Genomic DNA, 23,111 nt, shown 5'->3' on the forward strand with positions numbered 1-23,111 from the left:
ATTAATTTTACAACTTCTAATATTTTCACAATAAATTTCTGTGTTTTTTTATATTTAATAACTGTAAAAATTATGTGAAATTCATGTTTCTTGAGTTTTGGTAATTCCATGTATTTTCTACTGTATTATAATGTTTTGGATGTTACAGTCTGTAACTAATGGTATTTTTTTATTACTTTAAATTGTACAGATATTTTTTACAGTGTACATCAGCAGGTGAGATCCTCCTCCTCCTCACCTGGATCAGCTGATCACCTGGAGCGTCTCCGTTTTGTGACCCAGACGTCTCAGCAGCAGGTCCAGTGAGTAAACACACTTTATAGAAAACTGGTTCTGACCCGTTTTCAGGCTTTTCTCTGTTTCTGGGTCAGAGACACAGAACCGACTGAACCTTTCAGTCAGTTTGATCTAATCTGAGCAGCAACTTCCGCTGTTTAAATATAATCTCTGTTTGTGTAAAAGTGGTTTGATGTCAGATTTATTATCGCGCTGCTGTCAATTAACGCTCTGAATAGAAAGTTTGTCACTTTTCCTCTGGAAATAAACGTCTTTAAGTTGTGACGCCTGTCAGACAGCGGCCTGTTGGACGTTATGATCTCAGTGTGGATCAACAGGTTTGTTGAGCCACTAGAGGATCATGGGAAATGTAGTTGAACTCCTCTGACTACTGAACCTTTTAATATAGAAACACTGAAAGTTTTTTAACTTTATAGTTAAAATCTGAACTATTAACTGTAAATATTTATTCCACAAATCAAATGAGGATTTTTGACGCTTCTGTTATGATGAAAACACACAAGTCATGTTACTGAGTGAAACAGAAACTGAAACTAACTTTGTTCTTCAGGCTCCATTTTGAGACGGAGGACAGAAATAACTTGTCGTTTTCAGACAGAAGGTTTTTATTATTATGTTTCTAGAACATAATGAAACTGGAGTGGTGCCTTAGTGATCAATAGATGAATAAATAAAGTCTTAATCAGCCCCTAGGGGGCAGCATGAGGCTGTGGGTGTGTCTGCAGGGGGCAGAGAGGATGAAGGTGGACAGATTGATTCTCAGCTCTGGGGAAAAAGCTGATCTTTATCCAGAAAGTGGTTGTTCACTTTCTGGACCTGCAGCGTTTCCAGACGGTACCAACAGTTTGTGGATCATCAGCAGCAACACAACTGGCCTTCCTCTGCAGTCGGCCAGCAGATATCAGGTCCAGGTTCGGTACCTGGTCCCACGACCCACTGGGCCGTTTTCTCCACCCGGGCCAAGTCCTTTTGGTCCTGGGTTGTTGTCGCCCCACCCAGTCCTGCTGAGGAAGAGGATGCTCTTCATCACGGCTCTGTAGACGTTCTGGAGCCACTGAGCAGGAAGTCCCGCCCTTTGCAACTTCCTGAGGAAGAAGAGTCTTTGTTGGGCCTTCCTCGTCAGAACAGAGGTGTTCAGTGACCAGGTCGGGTCCGAGGTGACCCGGATGTCCAGGAATCTGATGTTGTCTCCCTACACACTCCACCACCTCCACCTGGACTGGAACAGGTGGTGGCTGTCAGATTTTCCTACCGTAGAGCATCGATCTGCGCTTCCCCTCTCGGTGGGACGGATAGAAGATCGTCTGTCATGGATCCATGTTGGGGTCGAGCTTTACTGGATTTATTTAATTTAAGGGCTGATCAAGGAAGGATTTAGACGGAAAATTAAATGAATTGAAATGGAGACTTTACTGTGAATCGTTGCTGCTTATAAATTGTTGTTACATGAAGAAACACATTTATATTTCATGAGAGAAATATTTAACAAAGTGCCACAACTTAGTTACGGCGACTGAGATCTACAGGATCCCACATGATCCCACCTTTAGGCAGCACCAACACCTGGAGGTGATCTGATTGTGAGCAATAATGAAATGAATATAAACTAAATAAGAACTTAATGAGTCTTTTAAAGAGCAGAACTGGTTTCATCTTAGCAGGAAAAACCAGAACAAAAACACTTTAAACTACGACAGAGTATTAAAACCATAATAAGATGAAAATAAAATATAATTTTTTGGAATAAATTTATAACATTACCAGAATAAAGTTGCTATATTCTGACTTTATTCTCATATTTTATATATTTTCTTAGTGTGTCCATAATACTCCATCCTGTTAAACTGCTTTTCCTGATGATTTAAATACTAAAATGTGACACATCTCTCCTTCCTCTGCAGTCTGGGGTTCATCAGAAACTGAAGTTTCTCTGATCTGTGGAGTCAAAGCAGATTTAAACTCAACAGATTTCCCTCTTCCTCCTCTCTGAGTTGTTTCTTTTCCAGTTGGACTTGTTGTTTCTCCTGCAGCAGTGAGAAACTCTTTGTCTCTCTAAGCTGAAACCTGAACAGATCTGCTGGAAGCTGAGAGATCAGATCCTCCTCATGATCTCCATGGATCACCTGATCCTGAATCTCTCTGATTGTTGGTCCGTCTGGAAAATATTCCTTCCACATATTCCTGCCTCTCTGACTGAACCGACTCTCAGCAGGAGGACTGGCAGCCCGTCTAAAGGAGGTCTGGACCCCAAAGGGTTCAGAACCGCTGCTTTAACTGAGCCCATCTGTTCAGGACCAACACATCACCACTTCATAGGAAATGTTCACTCCTTCATTCACTACATCTGACCTCACTCTGGATGTTTCTGCAGACCTGGAACATGATTCCAGTTCAGGTTTCAGGTTTTAAATGTTGTTAATAAAGTCAGAAGTTCTCCAGGAGGTTCTGGATCAGCCAGCAGACATCAGAAGGTCCTGAAGAAGTGAAGGAGAGAACAATTCAAACCCAGATGGTTCCTGCTGGATCAGGTTCCTCTGATCCTCTGAACACATGATGGGATCAACTTTCTGCTGACTGGATCACTGGGAACCGACTGGTTCTGGTTTCTCTTTCAGACTCACTGAAATCCAGAAGATGGAAGATTTGGACCTAAAGCAGGACAGAGCAGAACCTGCAGGATCCGTCTGTCCCTCTATGAGGAGTGACCGGTCCAAAGGAGACCCTCCATACTTCAGTACTGAACCAGAACCACCAGACAGGAAGTAAGAAACCAGTTTCTAACTGATTCCTGTGACTCCACACAGATTTATTTAATATTAACTTGTTTATCTTCAGCAAATAAATAAAAAGAAACTTAATTTTTCTGCCAACTTAAAGCTGAGTAGACATGAGGAATGTCAGCCAATCAGAGGAGTTTTAATGAGGCTTCAGTGAGTCAGAGATGGATGGAAACGATCCATGGAAACAGAACCAACCAGAACTTTAGAGAGATAAACCCACTGAGAGAGGAAACTTCTTTACTGGGACCAGTTTATATACTGGGAACACTGGGACCAGTCTATATGCTGGGAACCCTGGGACCAGTCTATATACTGGGAGCACTGGGACCATGTGATCCAGGTTGATGATCCAGAACTTTAAAGCTTCTGCTTCTCTGCAGCAGTTTGTGTTCTGGAGCCTCATGCATAAAGCGTCTGCACAAACAATGTCTGGTCCCATATTTTATGCAAAAGTCAGCATGTATAAAAATTAACTTTGTGTCAAGGTTTGCATAAATATACACAAACTTTCTTGCTGGTGTGAAAATGTGCAGCAGCCACACAAAGTTTTTCTCTAGACAATATCAAACCACAAAGAATCAAAACTCACTCAATACTGAAATCTGATGACTTTCAGTTATTTAGACCAAGAAGCATCAAACTCTGTTTTTCATGATTTTAATATTTTATTGCTTAAACATAAACGATGAAACTGAACTGCATTTATCCTCAGACAATAAGCTAAAACACACACAAAATAAAGAAAATAAAAGTAAAAGGATGTGAAAACTTCACTAGAACGTAAATAATACTTTTCCTCAGTTTTTGTCTCATAAAGATGTAACTCATCGCTCTGAATGCATCTATGGAGTAATTTCATTCTCACTAAAAGAGAAAACAAGTTGGATCAGCAGATTAACTCCAACCTGCTGATTAAAAATAATCAACAGATTTGATTATTGAAGGTGATCAGGTGTGGAGACAATCAGGTCCATCAGTAGCTGCATCCAGGTGAGCAGCTACCTGAGGAGCTTTGGCTCTGATGGAGAACAATGGAAGGATTCAGAGGGAGGATTGATCAGAGATCAGATTGATCTGATGGTTTATTAGTGTTTAGATTAATCCAGACGGATCATCCTGGATCTCTGAGCAGAACTTAAAGAAGGAGCCGAGCGGTACCGGTACCGGTCCAGCTGCAGCCATCCTTCAGTCGAGCCGCTTTGTGAATGAGCCTTATGGACATAAAGCATCTTTATTCTGTAAATGTAAACTTATAAACATGATTCTACTATTTAGAATAAACGTCCACTTTCCCACTCAGAGACTCTCTGACTGTCTTTAAATCCGGCTGAACGATCTGCTGCTCTCAGATCTCTTTATTTTATTTTTTTATTTGGATTTTTTTTTCTTTAAAATGTATTTTTATTTTTATGAGATAACATTATGTGCCCTGAAAGCACATTTTAAATAAAATATATAATAATAATTATTATTATAAATACTAATACTGCTTCAAACAAGGACATTGCCATGGTTACTGCTTCACATGGTGGCAGACTTCTGGGTATTTATACTAATTTACATTTTGTATTTATGGAGGCGACAGGCCGACCAGCAGCTGCTTTATTTACTATAAATTAGGATTTATAAAGGAAAGGTCAGCAGGTTTTATGCATCCGATTTTTTTGTGCGCTGAACTTTTCCAAATTTTTCTGTCCTCCAAGTTTTAGTGTCTTTTATGCCTGAGGCCCCTGATCTTCTTCAGTGTTTTTATCTCAGAGTTTCTCAGTAATTGATCTGAATAACATTTTGTGTTTCAGAGATCAGAACCTCAGACTGAGAGCAGAACCTGCAGGATCCGTCTGTCCTTCTATGAGGAGTGACCAGTCCAAGGAAAACTATATTGGTGAGGAAACATTGCTATCTTAAAACATTTCTTGAAATGAGACAAATTTCTTCTTGTTCTAAATCTTTATTGAAGTTCAAAACAAAAGAAGGTACACATTGTACATCAGCTGAAAATCTGAAGAATTTAAACAAACTAACCCACTTTGGTTTGTTTTGGAGTAAGATGGGGGGATGGTGAACTCTGGATGACCTGAAAAACAATTTTTAATATCTCAGAAACCAAAGCTGCACAAACGACAGTTTTAATGGCACAAACCTGCACAAACAGAGCACTAACCATTCAGACCATTTGCTGGATTTTTTGACGTGGGTGGGGTGTCAGCTTCACACAGCTTAATCAGCATCATGTTTTTAATGCAGTTGTTTCTTCTGTTTCAGCAGATGTTGGTCTGCAGGAGGTTCTAAAGGAACATAAGATCAGTCTGAGGAGGAGATATGAATGTGTGACTGAAGGAAGCGATGTAACAGGAAGTGATGAAACAGGAAGTAATGTAACAGGAAGCAGAACCCTCCTCAACAGGATCTACACTGATCTCTACATCACAGAGGGTTGGAGTGAAGAGGTTAATACCCAACATGAGGTGAAGCAGCTGGAGAGAGCTTCCAAGATCCAGAACCTCCATGACTCTCCAATCAGGTGCCAGGACATCTTTAAATCCTTCCCTGACCAACATGGAGCCATCAGAGTGGTTCTGACCAACGGCGTCGCTGGTGTTGGAAAAACCTTCTCAGTGCAGAAGTTCACTCTGGACTGGGCCGAGGGCTTGGAGAACCAGGATGTCAGTGTGGTGGTTCTGCTGTCGTTCAGGGAGCTGAACCTGATCAGAGATCAGCAGCACAGTCTTCTCTCGCTGCTCCATGTTTTCCATCCAACACTCCAGAAGCTCCCAGCAGAGCAGCTGGCTAAATGCAAACTGCTCTTCATCTTTGATGGCCTGGATGAAAACAGACTCTCACTGGACTTCAGCAGCAAGCAGCTGGTTTCTGACGTCACACAGACGTCATCGGTCAATGTTCTGCTGACAAACCTCATCAGGGGGAAGCTGCTTCCCTCGGCTCTCATCTGGATAACTACCAGACCTGCAGCGGCCAATCAGATCCCTCCTTCATGTGTTTCCAGGGCAACAGAAGTACGAGGCTTCACCGACACCCAGAAGGAGGAGTACTTCAGGAGGAGGTTCAGTGATGAAGAGCTGTCCAGGAGAATCATCTCCCACATCCAGACCTGCAGGAGCCTCCACATCATGTGTGGAATCCCAGTCTTCTGCTGGATCACTGCTACGGTTCTGGAGAACATGTTGACCTCAGAGCAGAGAGGAGAGCTGCCCAAGACCATGACTGACATGTACTCACACTTCCTGCTGGTCCAGACAAAGAGGAAGAAGAACAAGTACCATGGAGGACATGAGACAAGTCCACAGGAGCTGATGGAGGCTGACAGGGAAGTTCTTCTGAAGCTGGGGAGGCTGGCGTTGGAACATCTGGAGAAAGGAAACATCATGTTCTACCAAGAAGACCTGGAGCAGTGTGGTCTGGATGTCACAGAGGCCTCAGTGTACTCAGGAGTTTGTACAGAGATCTTCAAAAGAGAGAATCTGATCTTCCAGAAACCAGTTTACTGCTTTGTTCACCTGAGCATCCAGGAGTTTCTGGCTGCAGTTTACATGTTCCACTGTTTCACCAGCAGGAATACAGAGGTGGTGGGGAAGTTCCTGGGAAGAAATTACTTTGAAACATCTCTGGAGGATTTCATGTACAGAGTTATGTATAAATCCCTCAGCAGTAAAAATGGCCACCTGGACCTGTTTGTTCGCTTCCTTCATGGTCTCACTCTGGAGTCCAACCAGAGTCTGTTAGGAGGCCTGCTGGGTCAGACAGAGAACCGTCCAGAAACCATCCAGAGAATCATCAACAATCTGAAGAAGATGAACTCTGATAGAATCTCTCCTGACAGAAGCATCAACATTTTCCACTGCCTGGTGGAGATGAACGACCTCTCAGTGTTTCAGGAGATCCAACAGCTCCTGGAATCAGGGAATAAACTCTCAGAAATCCAGTGTTCAGCTCTGGCCTTCATGCTGCAGATGTCAGAGGTTCTGGATGAGTTGGATCTGGAGAAGTACAACACATCAGAATCGGGCCGACTGAGACTGGTTCCAGCTGTGAGGAACTGCAGAAAGGCTCGGTGAGTCCAGACCAGTGATGGCATAGTGACTTTGGAAAAGTAACTTTAATCAGATTATTGATACCTGATGTGGAAAGTAACTAAGTTACATGAAAAGTAACTTTTCTAGTTACTTTCAGCAGCTGCTAACGACAACGCTCCACCACCTGTAAAATTACATTAAGCTTTGCCAAAACTTAATTCTAAGTTATTTTATATGGTAACATCAATAAAGTGTCTCACTTATAAGGTTAAACTGAAGGGCAGATTGTTTAATGGTTACAACATAAATAACTGTAGTAATCTCTGTGTTTTCCTCTGTTGTCTAAAAACTCTAAATAGGATTTTAGCCCTCCCCACCCCCTCCCTGCCCCAGCCTCCAGGTTCTGTGTTACGGCCCTGTGTTTGCTGTCATAGCTCAGCACACGGAGCTTCTGCTGCTGCTCCACAGCTCATATCACCTTCTGCACAGATTTATGACACTTATCTTAATATTAATAATTATAATGGTGTTTACTTGCACAACTTTACAGATTCGTTCATTCGTGGCTGTTTTCATGTTTATTGCTGTTCATATTAGTCTCAATGTTTGCAGTTTTCTGGAGAGCAAAGCAAAGCTTGATGTCATTCACAGCAAATATATTAACTTGACATTAACAAAGACACAGCAGGACGGATCATCTGGGAAATGATGGACAGGGAGAGTCTGACTGAAACTACCTGGATGTCAGACAAATTCTGGGGTTTATTATGTGTCTCTGCTTATTTCCAAACCCAAATGAGGAACTTCACGTTCAGAAACAAAACCAGAAAACTGCAACGTCTTTAGAAAAAACAAGCCCAGAGTCACTTATAATAATCAGACTTGGTGACAGAAACTCAATAGTTCCTGATTTTCCATCAACAAAATGTTCATCTCCCTCCATTGTTTACGTTTCTGTCGCTGCTGATCCTGTTGCATAGAAACGGCCGTCACTCCCCAAGACACGTAGAAGTAACTTTAGTCTGATTACTAGATTTGAAAAAGCAGCATTTCTGAAAAAACTGGTCCAGATGTCTTCATTATGTTCATTCACACAATGAATGCTGTGTGAATGCAGCATTCATTGTTTGCATTGTTGCTCTGTTTCTTCTTTGTTGCTCAAATTGCTTCTGGTGGTTTTTGGCCTTTACTTCCTTCATTCTTTGGACGATTTCAATCATCTAAACATTCAGCTGCTCCACGACAGCATTGCTGCAGCTTTTAATGTTTGGAAGTTTTTAAAAAATATTCCACTTTTTATCAGTCTTCATGTATAAAATTCTATAAAACAGTTTTTTTCTGACAGATCCAATCAATCACAGACACATTTTTAACTTTCACTCATTGGGCCGCTTCCCCATAATTCACATCTTTGGATCTTTGACTCTTTTCTATAAAATCCCTGTTTAGGTTTGATGGAAACTTGGACCATTAAAATAAACTCCTGCATCAAAATTGTTGCCCTTTAATGTAGTTGGAAACTTTGTGAACCAACTTTTCTTCTGCCCACTAGTTTCCTCTGAGGTTATGAATGAGAGCAACATGAATGGATGGTTCTGTAACCTCTGTCTGCTGCCAGTCTTGGTCAGGATTCTCTTGCAAAAGAGATTTTCAGTCTCAGTGGGATTTTCCTGGTGAAATGAAGTTTAAATAAATAAATTAGTGATTGTTGTCTGCTGTCATAAAAAGTCATTTCTGGAGGAGTCCTGGTTTCTGTCAGATCCTCCCAAAGCTCTGAGAATCTGCTTCCAGAGCTGGAACCATTTTCCTCATCAGCTCTTCATCTGCAGCCTTTATGAAGCTGTTAATGTCCATAAAGACCTGGAGAGACATGAGCTGCATCACTCTAGAGCAGCTGACCAAACTGTTGGAGACCAGGATCTACTTTTTCTCTCACCAGCCGGCTGAGATCTACCTCTCACCCACAGAACCTGGAAATAAAACGATTTTATATGCAGATATACATCAGTTATAGCAGACATATGGAAGTGATGGAAAACCTGATGCAGTTTCTTCCTCAGTGAGATTCTGACACTGGGAGGAGGTTACTGGTTCCTCAGTCAGAAGCTGGTTGTAAACCTGAGGCCAGCAGGAATCAATCAGTCATGGTAGATCTGAACTTTGACCTCAATATGATAAACTACAGACTGATAGGAGGAACCAAAGAGTTGAGTTAAAATCTTGTGATATTTTTCCTCCAACAGGATCCAGAGGAATCAAACCAGATGTTGGACTGGATTTTATTTCAATGTCATTCATGAATGTTAGAGCCTCATTTTCAACAGTGGAGCTATAAAGGTTGAAAAATGTTATTATTTTGGAGAAAATCTCATCAATATCAATATTTCCACTAAATAAGAGACAAATATAAATATCATGTTTGATGGAGGAAAAGCCTCTCAGACTCTGAGCTCAAAGCAAGATGCCAGAGAACCAAACTAATATTTTCTATTAGACAATTAATTTAATTCCACATAATTATCACCATATGAGTGATTTGTTTGTTAAATACTTAATGAAATATATTTGTCCTTTGATGTTTGTTGTGAATGACTTATACTCACAAATGAACGAGGTAATTAGTCCAATTGTGTCGTTTATTGAACGTTCAGAAACTACAGCAGCTGTAATGAGCCACAGACAAACTAGAGAAGCTGAAGTTTGTCTAGAAAATGGATGAATAGAAACTATTTTCTGATCATCACCATCCGCTCCACCATGTTGGGTCTGTTAGGATATCAGCTCCACTGGTTTCATCCGTTCCTTCATCTTCCAATGAAAATCCTGTTTAAAGTCATGTGATGAAGAGCTTCTGGTCCAGATTGTTGCTGCAGCAGTCAGAGCTCAGCAGGAAGAAACATGGAGGTTTGCTAACAGGTAGCCAAGATGGCCGCCGCTAAAACCTTCAGCTGTTCTGAGAACATGAAGCCTGAACTATTGGAACCTGTTGCTCAGCTTCTCTATTAAATGGATCTTTGAACAGAACCAGAACCAGGATGTTAGTTATGAAATGATCAAACTCAGTAAATTGATGTGAAGACCAGATGTTCATCAGATGATATCAATGTTATCATATGTGTTTATATAGATGATCTGGTTTAATCAGAACTGACTTTATTTCTTCTCTAATCTCAGACTTGGTGGCTGTAAACTCAGAGAGGCTGAATATGAAGTTGTGGCTTCAGCTCTGAAGTCCAACCAACATCTGACTGAACTGGAAATCAGTCAGATCCACATAAATGGAGCTAAAGATAAAACCATTACAGACTCTGAACTGAATCATCTGTGTGAGATCCTGCAGAGTTCAGTCAGTAAAGTGAAGAGTCTGAGGTTTGTTTTCTCTATTTATCCTATAAAATCTTTCATTAATATTTATTTATCTTCACATTTATTCTGTTTTCTTTAAAAACAATCTGCTCTCTGAATGTCAGAATATAATTTCTAAAATCTTTTTGCTTTGTAAATGAATTATTTTCCTTTTTCAGACTTTGAGAAAATTGATCTTTATTTTTCACTTTAAAATGTTTTGGACTGATGAACAAAAATAAGTTAATAAGTCAAATGATGATAATTAATGATGGAGATGTTTCAGTTTGTTCTGAAAAGATTCAGATGATCCGATTGATTTATGTCTCTTTTCTTCTTCACATTAATAATGAAAAGTTCCTCCAGAGTAAAACCAGAACCAGAACCAGACCAGTTATGTTTCATAACCAGAAACTATAACATGAATAAAAACTGGCAGCAGCAGCTGGTTCCTCCAGCTCAGCTTTGTCCTGAAGCTGTGGTTCTGTTGGACCGGGTCAGAGAAGAACCGTCTCTTCAGTCTGTCAGTCGGTTGGAGCCTCAGAGACGCTTCATCAGGTCACTGATCAGAAACTTTAGAGCTGATTCAGAGATAATCCATCGTGTTTCTGATGATCAATAATGATCAGATGTGATCAGTGGTAAAGGAGGCCTGTGTCTCACTGCAGCAAACATCTGGTCCTCGTCTCCAGCTGTCCTCTGTCTCTGCTGTCCATCCTCTGCTGGGACGTCACCAGGTAGATCGCCAACAACGTCTGCTTGCTGGTGATTGGCTGAGCTGTTGTCATGGCAACATGCAGGTAGCCAGAAGGCAGCTTAGCAGCTTGTAGACCAGGACTCTTCAAATCCAGGCCTCCAGGTTCGGTGTCCTGCAGCCTTTAGATGTTTCTGCTTCAACACCTGAATGAAGTGATGAATTGTCCCTCAGGACGCAGTCAGGTTCTCCAGAGTCCTGCTGAACTTTGACCTCATGATGGGACTCAGGGGTTAAAGGTTGCAGGATGCCGGCCATCGAGACCTGGAGGTGAAGATCCCTGGTCTGGACCGAACCAGAATAAGTTCTCCAAGTATTTACTGTCCCCATAGTTCAGTAAATATTTGACTTTAGAACAAAGAGCTGAGAACCTGATCACCAGCAGAGCAGCGCCACCTGCTGGATCAACAGAGTCACAGGTTTCTACCAGATACCTGAGATGAACCAACCTTCACTTTGACTCTGATATGAAACTATTTTAACATTTGAATCCATTTTAATTCCCGACCAGAACCACTGAAGGCCCGACTGAAATATTCTAACAACACGTCATAATAACATGTTCTGGTTCTGCTGGTTTGGACTCTATAAACCAGTTTTACTGGATCAGATATTAAACATCAGTTCATCATGTTTCTTTTACATTCAGTCAAATTAATTTTCTACATTATTAATTTGTTCATATTTCAGTTTTAACCTGCATCCTGTTGCTTCAGCTCACATCTTTTATTCTTTATTCAGATTGATCCACTGCAGGTTGTCAGAGATCAGCTGTTCTTCTCTGGCCTCAGCTCTGAAGTCCAACCAACATCTGACTGAACTGGACCTGAGCAACAACGACCTGAAAGATTCTGGAGTGAAGGAGCTCTGTGGTTTTCTACAGGATCCTGAATGCAGATTACAACGATTAGGGTAAGAAACCATGTTTTATTCTGGATCTGATGTTTGTGATGTGAAAGTTGTGTTGCCACTAAACTGCAGACAGAAGCTGATATTCTACTGATCCACTCTGAGGATCTTCATGGTAAAGTCTGCTTTCTTCTTCTATGGTTTGGTCCAGTCAAAGTTTCTGTGTTTTCTAAAAGCACCAGCAGTTCCTCCTCCCACCATCACATCCAACCAATCACAGCCTTCATTTCACAGACACCAACCACACCTGCAGAGAGAAGGTCAAAGGTCAGATTGGAGACTAAAGGCTGATAAAACTCTGATATTAGGATCATTAAATTTCTTAATATCTACAATCAGATATAAAATCTGATAAAATGTCTTTATGTCCAAGACAGACTGAGGCTGAATTCACTAAATAATGATGTTCATCCACATCTCTGACCTTCTGATCATAATGATCAATAAACCATCATTGATAAAACCACAAACTTTATTAACTTGTAAAGATGAACAGATGTAGAAACATCAGGAATCAGTTTGACATTTAAATGAATCTGAACTGAAATATTAGAGCTCAGTCCAACAGAAACAGTTTCATTTTAATACAGCAGCTTCAATTTAATAAATTATCTGAAATAATATGTAAATATTTTCCAAGCTGTGAGTAAATGTGAGGTAAACAAAGTATTCCCTCCTTTCCTGGGTTGTTTCTCATCTCCAGTGTCTGAGGTGAAGCAGCAGGAATCCTGTGAGTTTGTGACAGATGTAGCAGGAAGTTGTGACGTTGACAGAAGGAGCTGGATGGACGACGGAGGGAAGCTGATAGCAGAGCAGCTTTATTTCTAGACGACTTTAAACAGGACAAAGGAGACATGAAGCAGCATCACATGATCCAATAATCAACCAATAAACCATCAATAGCAGATAAACATCAGTACAACAGCCCTGATTAAAATAATAAGATAATCATACAGTCAGAATGAAGTAAATGGAAATAGAGCAAAATAACAATAAATTGATTTAATTCAAACTGACAAAAGTCAACATTTGGTTTGAAGCAGGAATTTATAATCAATCTGGGCTATTGATCCTTAGATAAATCAGTCAGTTCAGTTTCCACTCATGTGTTCATGTGTTTATGAATGAGTGAAGTGTAATTATTGCAGCTGTTGATCCTCCAGATAAATCAGTCAGTTCCTCTCAATAGCAGGTTTCTGTCACTGTGGAAATGAGCTGCTTCATTAAATCACTGCAGCTTCATTAACAGCTCTGATGTCTCACTTTGGTTCTTAAAGTCCATTTTAATTCCCGACCAGAACCACTGAAGGCCCGACTGAAATATTCTAACAACACGTCATAATAACATGTTCTGGTTCTGCTGGTTTGGACTCTATAAACCAGTTTTACTGGATCAAAAACAAACCAGATTCCAAAAAAGTTGGGACACTAAACAAATTGAATAAAAACTGAATCAATGATGTGGAGATGCCAACATCTAATATTTTATCCACAATAGAAACACAAATCACAGATCAACAGTTTAAACTGAGAGAATGTATCATTTTAAGGGAGAAATATGATGTTTCAAAATGTCATGACGTCAACAAATCCCAAACTTTGGGACAAGGCCATTTTTCCCTCTGTGTGGCGTCTCCCCTTCTTCTTCCATCACTCAGACGTCTGGGGACAGAGGAGACCAGTTTCTCAGGTTTAGAAATAGGAATGCTCTCCATTCATGTCTAATACAGGCCTCTAACTGTTCAGTCGTCTTGGGCCTCTTTGTGGCACCTTCCTCTTTATGATGGGCCAAATGTTCTCTGTAGGTAAAGATCTGGACTGCAGGCTGGACATTTCAGAACCCGGATCCTTCTCCTACGTAGCCATGATGCTGTGATTGCTGCAGAATGTGGTCTGGCATCATCTGGTTGAAAAATGCAGGGTCTTCCCTGAAAGAGACGACGTCTAGATGGGAGCATATGTTGTTCTAGAACCTGAACATAGTTCTCTGCATTAATGGGGCCTTTCCAGACATGCAAGCTGCCCAGGCCACCAGCTCTCATGCAGCCCCAGACCATCAGTGATGCAGCTTCTGAACGGAGCGTTGATAACAACCTGGATTATCCTTGTCCTCTCTGGTCCGGATGACATGGCGTCCCAGTGTCCATAAAGAACTTCAAATTGTGACTCCTCTGACCACAGAAAAGTCGTCCATTTTGCCTCCCTCCGTGTTAAATGACTCCTGGCCCAGTGCAAACGGCTGAGCTTGTGGAGCTTAGAAATGGCTTCCTCTTTGCTCTGTAGAGTTTCAGCTGGCAGCGGCGGATGGCAGGTGGATTGTGTTCACTGACGATGCTTTCTGGAAGTATTCCTGAGCCCAGTCTGTTATTTCCTTGACGTTCCTGTTTGAGGTGCAGCGACGTTTAAGGGCCCGGAGATCACGAGCATCCAGTAGTTTTACGGCCTTGACCCTTACGCACAGCGATTGTTCCAGATTCTCTGAATCTTTTGTTGATGTTATGCACAGTTGATAACTTAAAAGTCTTTGCTATTTTACGCTGAGTAACACCATTCTGGTATTGCTGCACAATCTTTCTGTGTAACAATGGTGGAATCGGTGATCCTCTCACCATCTTGGCTTCAGAGAGACACTGACACTCTAAGAAGCTTTTTATACCCAATCATGTTGTCAATTGACCTAATTAGTGTCAATTGGTCTCCAGCTGTTTGTTATATGTTCAATTTCCTTTTCCAGCCACTTATTGCTACTTGTCCCAACTTTTTTGGAATCTGGTTTGTATTTCCTCCAGGCTGAAAGAATCATAAAGAAAGTTATTAAGAAAAGTGGAGGTCAGGCTTCCACTGATAGTGTAACTCTGGATTATTGACAGAACAAAGGAGATTATTGCAGATCTTTCCAACCAGCAGTTGTCAGACTTTCTCAACCATCGATGGGGAAATGTTGATTTTTATCATCTACAAAAGGAAATACAGTTTTATTAATATTTCAAAGTATTAACAGTTTAAGCTCCAGTTTCTTGTGTGTTTTCCTCTTGTGAAAATGTCCAGTTCAGACCTTGGGCTCTACCTCAATGTTCTCATCATGTGATGAATTGTGTGTCTGCAGCTTATCAGGCTGTTTGGTCTCAGAGGAAGGCTGTGCTTCTCTGGCCTCAGCTCTGACCTTTAACCCCTCCCATCTGAAAGAGTTGGACCTGAGCTACAATCATCCAGGAGACTCAGGAGTGAAGCTGCTGTCGGCTGGACTGAAGGATCCAGACTGGAGACTGGAAGCTCTCAGGTATGGAGGAACCTGCTGCAGGAGCAGAGAAGGTCTGATAGAGGAGGAAGAGGAGAAACGTCTTTAGTCTGATGGGAAACATTTAGTTTGAAGAGAAATATTTAGTTTGATCATTAAATATTTAGACGCCTCATCTGGAGGCAGAGATCATTACCCAGTTTTCTGGAATATTCTCCTGACTAAGAACGGCTCACAAGGAAAATGAAAGAGTGGGATGGATTTAATAGAGTTTAATAGGGACTCTGACTAAATGAATAAAAGTGAAGTTCAGTTAGATTTCCATGATGATCTACTGATGACAGAAAGGACTTTAAAACAATATTTGATGGAGCTCCAGACCAATCAGCCCCAAGGAGCAAAGATGAGAAGAAAAGTAACTCCATGTTGGTCAGATGGATGTTTAAAAGTTCAGAGAGAGAAATCAAGATTTTGAACTAAACTCACAAGTGTGTATAGCGCCACCTGGTGGTGCTGGTTGGTAGAGGAAGTGCTGAAAGGTTGGAGGTGTTTGTCAGAGGTGTGTGATGATGGAAGCCTCTCCCTGGTTTGTGAGTCTGAGCTCAGAGATCAAATGTTTGGTTCTTGTTGAACTCTTTGTTGAATGTGATGCAGCTTCTCCTTTTTAATGTTTGTATTTCTGGATATTCCAGTGAGGCCACAGCAGGTTTTCAGCAGCAGGTTGTTTAGTGTTTCATTCCTTCATCTGTGTGTGGGAGTGTGGATGGAGCAGGTATCCAGGTGTTGATCAGAGTTTAGATTGATTGGATTTTAATGCTGATTATTAAATCAGGTTGAGCTTCCAGAAATGTTTCCTTAGTTTCCTGATGTCCTTTTAGGCTTCAGTGAGTTTCTTCAGGTTGTTACTGAGGGATTTCCTTTCTCCTCTCTGTTGGAGCTTTTCCTGTGTTTGGAGAAATGAGTTGTGCTGCAGCAGCACCAACTGTCCTTCCTACATCCACTGCAGTTTGCAATCCAGATGTTGGACTGTTCCTGTCTCAGTGGAGGACAATGTGTGTCTGAGAGACATGTAATGTCCATGTTTGCTGCTGAAAGAGACTGATGGTCTGACCCCCCTCCTCCTTTCAGGGTGGAGCCTGCTGGAGGCCCATTCTTGACACCAGGTCCATGGAGACTGAGGAAGTGTAAGTGTGTTTTTCATCTGATTCATGACAACAAAGCAGCTCACATTCAACCATCTTCAAACTGTCACATCACTCATTCAGGATCATCATCAAAGATCAATAAATGATCAATAACTGCAGCTGGATTGTGTTTGTTCTCTCCATCAGATTCCTGTCAACTCACCATCAACACAAACACAGTGAGCAGAAAACTCAAACTGTCTGAAGACAACAGGAAGGTGACATATGTGAAGGAGCTTCAGTCATATCCTGATCATCCAGACAGATTTGATGTTTATCATCAGCTGCTGTGTAGAACTGGTCTGACTGGTCGCTGTTACTGGGAGGTCGAGTGGAGAGGAGATGTTGATATATCAGTGAGTTACAGAAGAATCAGGAGGAAAGGAAACAGTATAGACTGTTTGTTTGGATATAATGATCATTCCTGGAGTCTGAGATGCTCTGATGTTCATGGTTACTCTGTCTGGCACAATAAGATAAAAACTCATCTCTCCTCCTCCTCCTCCGTCTCTAGCAGAGTATCAGTGTATGTGGACTGTCCTGCTGGCATTCTGTCCTTCTACAGAGTCTCCTCTGACTCACTGATCCTCCTCCACACCTTCAACACCACATTCACTGAACCTCTGATTCCTGGATTTAGGTTCTGGTCTTATGGTTCTTCAGTGTTTCTTTGCTGATTTGAGTCTAAAGATTTTCCTCCTGTCAGAGAAACTCTCTCACTGTTGAACAGATAGTTCATCTCTACAATCTATTTCTTGGTGAAACTTTTCTGATTGAGTCCTTGGAAACTTTTTCTTCTTCCAGTCCTTTAAAGATGGAAGCTGGGATTATTCCAGGATTATTCCAGGATCCTCATGTTTTCCTGTTTGTTTCCAGTCAAAGCTTCACACTGAATATCAAGATGTTGTTTCTCTTATTTTTTCCTCTCATTCATCAGATTTCATTGAAATGTTGATCAGTTTTTCTCTCTGAACATTTTCTGTTTCTGTCGGCTCCTATTTTTCTAAACTCGTCAGATTTGAATATTAAATCTTCCTTTTGTTTATTTGCTGCAGTTTTTCTTCATGTGTTTTAGAGAAATAAAAACATTTTTCTTCTTCTGCATTTGGTTCATTTGCTGCTCATTCTGTTCTTTTCCTGTTCAAATTTAAATATTTGCATTATAAACATAATAAATGTGCAGAATTAGTAGTTTGAACAAATTCAGGCATTTATAGCTGCAGTGTGTAACTTTTATTAAAAATATGTTTTTTACATATTTGTGAAAAATGTTACCTGTCATGACTGTATGACATCAGACAGATGAAATGTGAACAGATCAAACTCCTCCATGAGCTGCTATTGAGGTTTGAAGAAATACACCAGGTTGGTGTAGCGCGTTAGCATTAGCTCCTGTTAAGTGCTATGTTATTGTAGTGCTTTAGCATTAGTTTAAGATAAATGCCTTAGTGTAGCGTTTTAGTGTTAGCTACTGCTAAATACCATGTTTGTGCAGCATGTTAGCATTTGTTTCTGCTTCTGGGTCACCGGGTCGCCCCTCTGGCCAGGAGCTCGCCTTGTTTGGCAGCTGGAGAGCGGCGACGTCCTCCGGGTCCAGCTGGAAGAGACACCTGGACAGGTTCATGTTTACAATGTGTCAGTTTGAGTTTAACACTTTGGACCAAACAACAAAAGTAGATAAATGGCAAAAGAAGCTGCAGAGTTTTAGTTTGATTGATTTAAACTTTATAGTTGTTCTCTGGTTTTAGTTTACAAATGTCATCAATTGCATCTATGAACTGAAATCAACTTTATATTTCTGACATTATTTTATGAAACTGATTTAATGATATTCTGTCCTGCTTCATGGATCTTTGCACACATGAAGCCCAGACCTGCTCCGTTGGCAGAGATTTTAAACAAGAGGCTAAAAATGACCAGATGTGCCACCGTTCCACCTTCACCTGGACAGCCGGGCCATGAAGGCGCCGTAGAGCGGCTGAGCCTCCTGACGACTCCTGCTGCAAACCGAGGCATAAAGAGCCAGACGTCCAGGCCCACTTTCAGCTCTGTCCACTGGGTGAACGTGGCTGCGACCTGCCTGGCCCTGAGCCTGCGGGCTGCAGCAGGTCCACATGCATCCCGGAGGGCGGCGCCACTCCCGCCTCCCGGTAGCGCCTCACCAGGCCTGCTGCCAGGGGCCAAAGGCCCCTCTGCAGCTGGAAGGACGGACACCAAGACCTGGCCCTGCTCATTGCTGACGTCGGTCACCAGCCAGCGGGTTCTGCAGCGGCACCGGCAGCTTCTTGGTGACCTGAATGAAGAAAACACACAAACATTGAAGCAAAATTGTAAATTCAAACTACATTCAAACTGTTTTGTACCTTTTTGGTGGAATCCATTTTGAGGACAGAGCCACAGGCTGAGGTGAGTTTGGCTTTGACCTCAGGCTTTGACCTCCAGAGCCCGTCCCTGGCTACACGGACAGCAGCCACTTGGGTTTGGGAAGAGGCAGGAGAGGCTGGAGAACAGCTGGATGACGGAGGAGTCAGCAAAGGGCTCCCAGGCTGTGAGGGGCTGCAAAGCGCCGTCTGTCCAGGCTGCCAGGGCCCCTCGGTCAGCTTGTTGTCCAGCTGGTGACGCTGGTCCCCTGGCTCCTCTCCCGCATCATCACCACGACGCCGAAGTCACTGGAGGATCTGCAGAAGGCCACATGCTCTGGTCAGCCTCACGTGTCCTGATTCCAATAAAACCCAGTGAAGCATTAAAGTCGTCCTCTGCATGTCACACAGCACATTAATGCATTGCTGTCATCAGTAGTGAGCTCTACCTGTATGTGAGGACGGCTGGAAATCTGCTGCGATGCCCCAGGTCCAGCTGTCCCAGGATGTCCTCCCACCAGGCCGGTTCTTCTTCTTGCCCCCTTTGCCCTCTAGATCCTCTGTGGCCGTTTCATACCACCCGTCTGCATCCAAGACCCTGCAGACGGTCTGGTACCGGCCGGCAGCTGGTGGCTGCAGCAGGCGGGCTGGACACAGACAAGTGGAACGGCCCGCATCTTTAGGGGCGTCCAGAGAAACAAAGGGAGGGTGAAGAAGACACCTGGAGAGGCTGGAGGCTGAGTGGACACAGTCGGGGGCTGAGGAGGATGGATGGAAGGATGGGAGGATGGGAGGATGGAAGGATAGAGGTGGATGGGTGGGAGGATGGGAGGATGGGAGGATGGGAGGATGGGAGGATGGAAGGATGGGAGGATGGGAGGATGGGAGGATGGAAGGATGGGAGGATGGGAGGTGGAAGGATGGGAGGATGGAAGGATGGGAGGATGGGAGGATGGGTTGTGGGCCTTCCAGGACCAGGAATCTCTGCCGGTTGCTGCCATTCGGGGCAGCAGGAGCAGAAAGTGACTCTATTAGTTTGTTGTTAATGATTGTCGTCTCATGGCTTTTCCTGAACTGCCAGGCAGCTGCTAAGGCTCCAACATTTAGTGCAAAGCCTGACATTTAGTAGAAAGGCGATACGATGAGACAGTGATGTTATGGAGAAACCAATGAAAGTCGTCTTGTTTCCACCTGAGCACCATCAGGGAAATACAAGGAGAAAAGTGAGATGGATCAGCCAAGTGAAGCAAAGCACCATAACACATTATTAGCTAATTGACTCCAACCTGCTGCAGAGGGGAGGGGGGTGGAGGGGTGTTGGTGAGGTGGCAATGACCTTTGGTGATCAGGGTCAACATGAAATAAACAACGTTCACATAGAGCTTTAAAATGACCGTTTGGTTTGAAGAATGACCCTCAATCTGTACAATAAAATAAAACAGAGTCACTGAATGCTGAAATCACAGGAATATTTTAAAACCTTGTTTCCTTTTACACACCTGGAGGAAGTTGCTCCTCAACTTGTGAGGCTGCAGTGAACATTTCCTGGTTTTCTTCCTCCTCAAAGAATCAGCAGCATCTGTAAATAAACACAATGAAGCAAAAAGCACATCATCAACACGTCTCTGTCCTGATTGGTTCATTTTAAAGTGAATGCAGAGAGACGGCAAGTAGCTGATTAAAGTTTAATTAAAATACATTTAACTAAATCTGACAGCGACCAAAACAAAGAAAGGGATCATAGGGCTGCATGAGCAAAAGAGATCTGAGTAGAAATGAGGAAATGAGGAGAGGAGAGGCATAAAAGTACTGAGAGAGAGAAAGATGGAACAAAACACCTGAACTGGACTTGGTGGCAGATTGGAGGCTGAGGAGGAGGAGGAGGAGGAGGAGGAGGAGGAGAAAGAGGAGGAGGAGGAGGAGCAGGAGGAGGAGGAGGAGGAGAGAAAATGGAAAGAGACAGAAGACAAAGAAACGAGGAAAATGAATCTGACAATAACAAATAATCACTGAACCAGAGGAACAGAGTGAAGGACTGAAGGAAAACAAGAACAAGGAGGAGGAGGAGGAGGAGCAGGAGGAGGAGGTATCAGACCCAGTGTTGGTGTCCAGGATCTCCTTCCTCCTCTTCAGCCCGTTTGCTTTGAAAAGGGCCATGTTGGTGTTTGGCAAAGCCTGGGCCTCCTTCATGGAGGCGATGAGAGCCTGGGCCTCCTTCAGGGAGGAGGTGAGAGCCTGGGCCTCCTTCAGGGAGGAGGTGAGAGCCTGGGCCTCCTTCAGGGAGGCGATGAGAGCCTGGGCCTCCTTCAGGGAGGCGATGAGAGCCTGGGCCTCCTTCAGGGAGGCGGTGAGAGCCTGGGCCTCCTGCTTGGCTCCTCATTCCTCCTTCATGGACCTGATTTAAAGTCTCCACCATCAGACATCCGGAGTCTTCTGGGCCTCCTGCAGCTCGGCCTCCTTCTCCTGAACAGCTCCAGATCTCCTCCACCTCCTGATCTGGGAGGTGGAGCTGAGGAGCAGAAAAACAACCTGATATCTTTTCTGTCAGGTTAGTTTTCTGAAGATAGTTTATTAAATACCGTAAATATTCAGAAGAATTCCCCAGAACATCTTGTGTTTTAACTGTAACTTATTCTTTAGCCGTCGACTTTCTAACTTCCTTCTCTCCTCAGAGAACTGAGGACAGAACAACTAAACATGTTTTACTGTCTCTGCTTGGAAACTAAAACCACAGTTTCCTGCTTCCTAATGGGACCCCCCCCCCCCCAAAGCCCCTTCAATAGTTACTTCATTATGCAAATCAATCTAAAGGTTATCAAGCTGAACTCCAGGGGGAAAAGATCCTTTGGTCTCTAAAACAAAGAACATTGTGTTTATATGTGACCAACAGCATAAATTCATCAGTTTAACATCCACAGATCATTTCATGGCTGTTCATCATATTTTCTGTTCTCCATCCACCAAAACAACAAGACAAACAAACAAAAAGCCCAAATCAGTCCAACGTCTCAGACCAGCAGCTCCACATGGATCCTCTGGTCCAGCAGAGGCCCGGCTCACACACAGACCGGGAATTAAACCAGTGAGGTCAGCATCTTCCAGAACATGTTTAGTTTCCATTTATTCCTCAGACGTCCCAGTGACCCTATAAACCAGAGACTCTTCAGAGGGCCCCACTCCTCGCTCTGAACCGACACCTTGTCAGGTTTAGTCGGTGAGGACTGAAAGTCCAGAGACGCACTTTCCCCTTTTCCCTCTGATTTCCATTAAATCCTGTATTTCACCATGAAACGAAGCTGCAGCCTTGAATTCAGGAGCCTAATAATTCAGACACCAGCCTCTTCATGTGGTTCAATCACTCAGTTAAAGTTTCTATTGACCTTTTGTTTCTGTGGGTCAACCCAGAGTTGGGTCTGCTGAGCTCTGCTCAGTTTCTCTCTGACCTCCATACGTCTCAGCAGAGCCTCCAGACTGTGGAGAATTATCCTTTCTCAGTTCAGCTTCTCAGTGTTTGAGGCTCAATGAGTTGAATTCATGAACTCCATGAATTCAGACTAAGAAGCAGAGCTGGTCCATCATCAGGCCGTCGTTATGGGCTGGAACAACAAAAAGGCTCCTAGCAACAGGTTCTGGTTCCTGTTGTTGGCTCATTTTTAGCTTTGTGCACATGTGCACTATGGCTGCGCATGTGTAGATACGAGCATGGAAGCAGCTGGAAGAGACGGAGGAAAACATGGAATTATTTATTCCAACTAATGTCAAGAAATCTTTTTCATTAATTGTTGAAAAGCCAATAGAATAAATCTACTTGCTATTTTTAAACCAACTATAAATAAACTAGACGTTTAATGATAGATGCAAACATAGATATATGCAAAATAGATCAGCACACAGCGAGTCAGCAACCCAAAATAAATCCTCAATACAGACGACTCAGCAAATTAAATCATGTCAACATGTCACAGCCAAACTGAATAAATCCAAAACAGTAAAACCATGAAAATAACTCAAAAGGCCACTTTGCTCCACAAAGCCTTCCTGTTTCCCCATCAGAACCAGAACTTCTGGTCCAGTGAACATCATCTGGATCATGGAGATTATTTGCTGAGATCTTGTTTCCAGGCAGGTTTTCCTCTGATCCTTCAGAGGATCTGGGTTTCCTCCTCCACACCATTCAGCTCAACTTTCACCTGATTTGATCTTATTGCAG

The 23,111-nt window shown here is 42.7% G+C and overlaps 3 protein-coding genes across 3 annotated transcripts in view; all 3 read left to right on the forward strand.

Annotated features, from left to right (window-relative positions):
• LOC148156122 (NLR family CARD domain-containing protein 3-like) overlaps positions 1 to 23,111 on the forward strand; it is a 185,855-nt gene that overhangs the window by 42,624 nt on the left and 120,120 nt on the right. The window lies entirely within an intron of this gene.
• LOC106913076 (NLR family CARD domain-containing protein 3-like) lies at positions 56 to 7,153 on the forward strand. Its single transcript, XM_088010620.1, has 4 exons — positions 56 to 302; positions 2,913 to 3,059; positions 4,877 to 4,962; positions 5,343 to 7,153. The coding sequence occupies exons 2-4, from the start codon at positions 2,932 to 2,934 to the stop codon at positions 7,151 to 7,153; spliced, it is 2,025 nt and encodes a 674-aa protein (XP_087866746.1). The 5' UTR covers positions 56 to 302; positions 2,913 to 2,931.
• Positions 16,463 to 17,645, forward strand: LOC106913597 (stonustoxin subunit alpha-like; the record flags this gene model as incomplete). Its single annotated transcript, XM_088011325.1, has 2 exons — positions 16,463 to 16,541; positions 16,689 to 17,645. Coding segments are annotated over 2 exons (609 nt in total), but the record flags the coding sequence as incomplete, so codon positions are not given.

This window comes from Poecilia mexicana, unplaced genomic scaffold (genome assembly GCF_051168715.1).
Source record: "Poecilia mexicana isolate PSO_F unplaced genomic scaffold, ASM5116871v1 scaffold_12, whole genome shotgun sequence".
NCBI classification, from domain to species: Eukaryota; Metazoa; Chordata; class Actinopteri; order Cyprinodontiformes; family Poeciliidae; genus Poecilia; species Poecilia mexicana.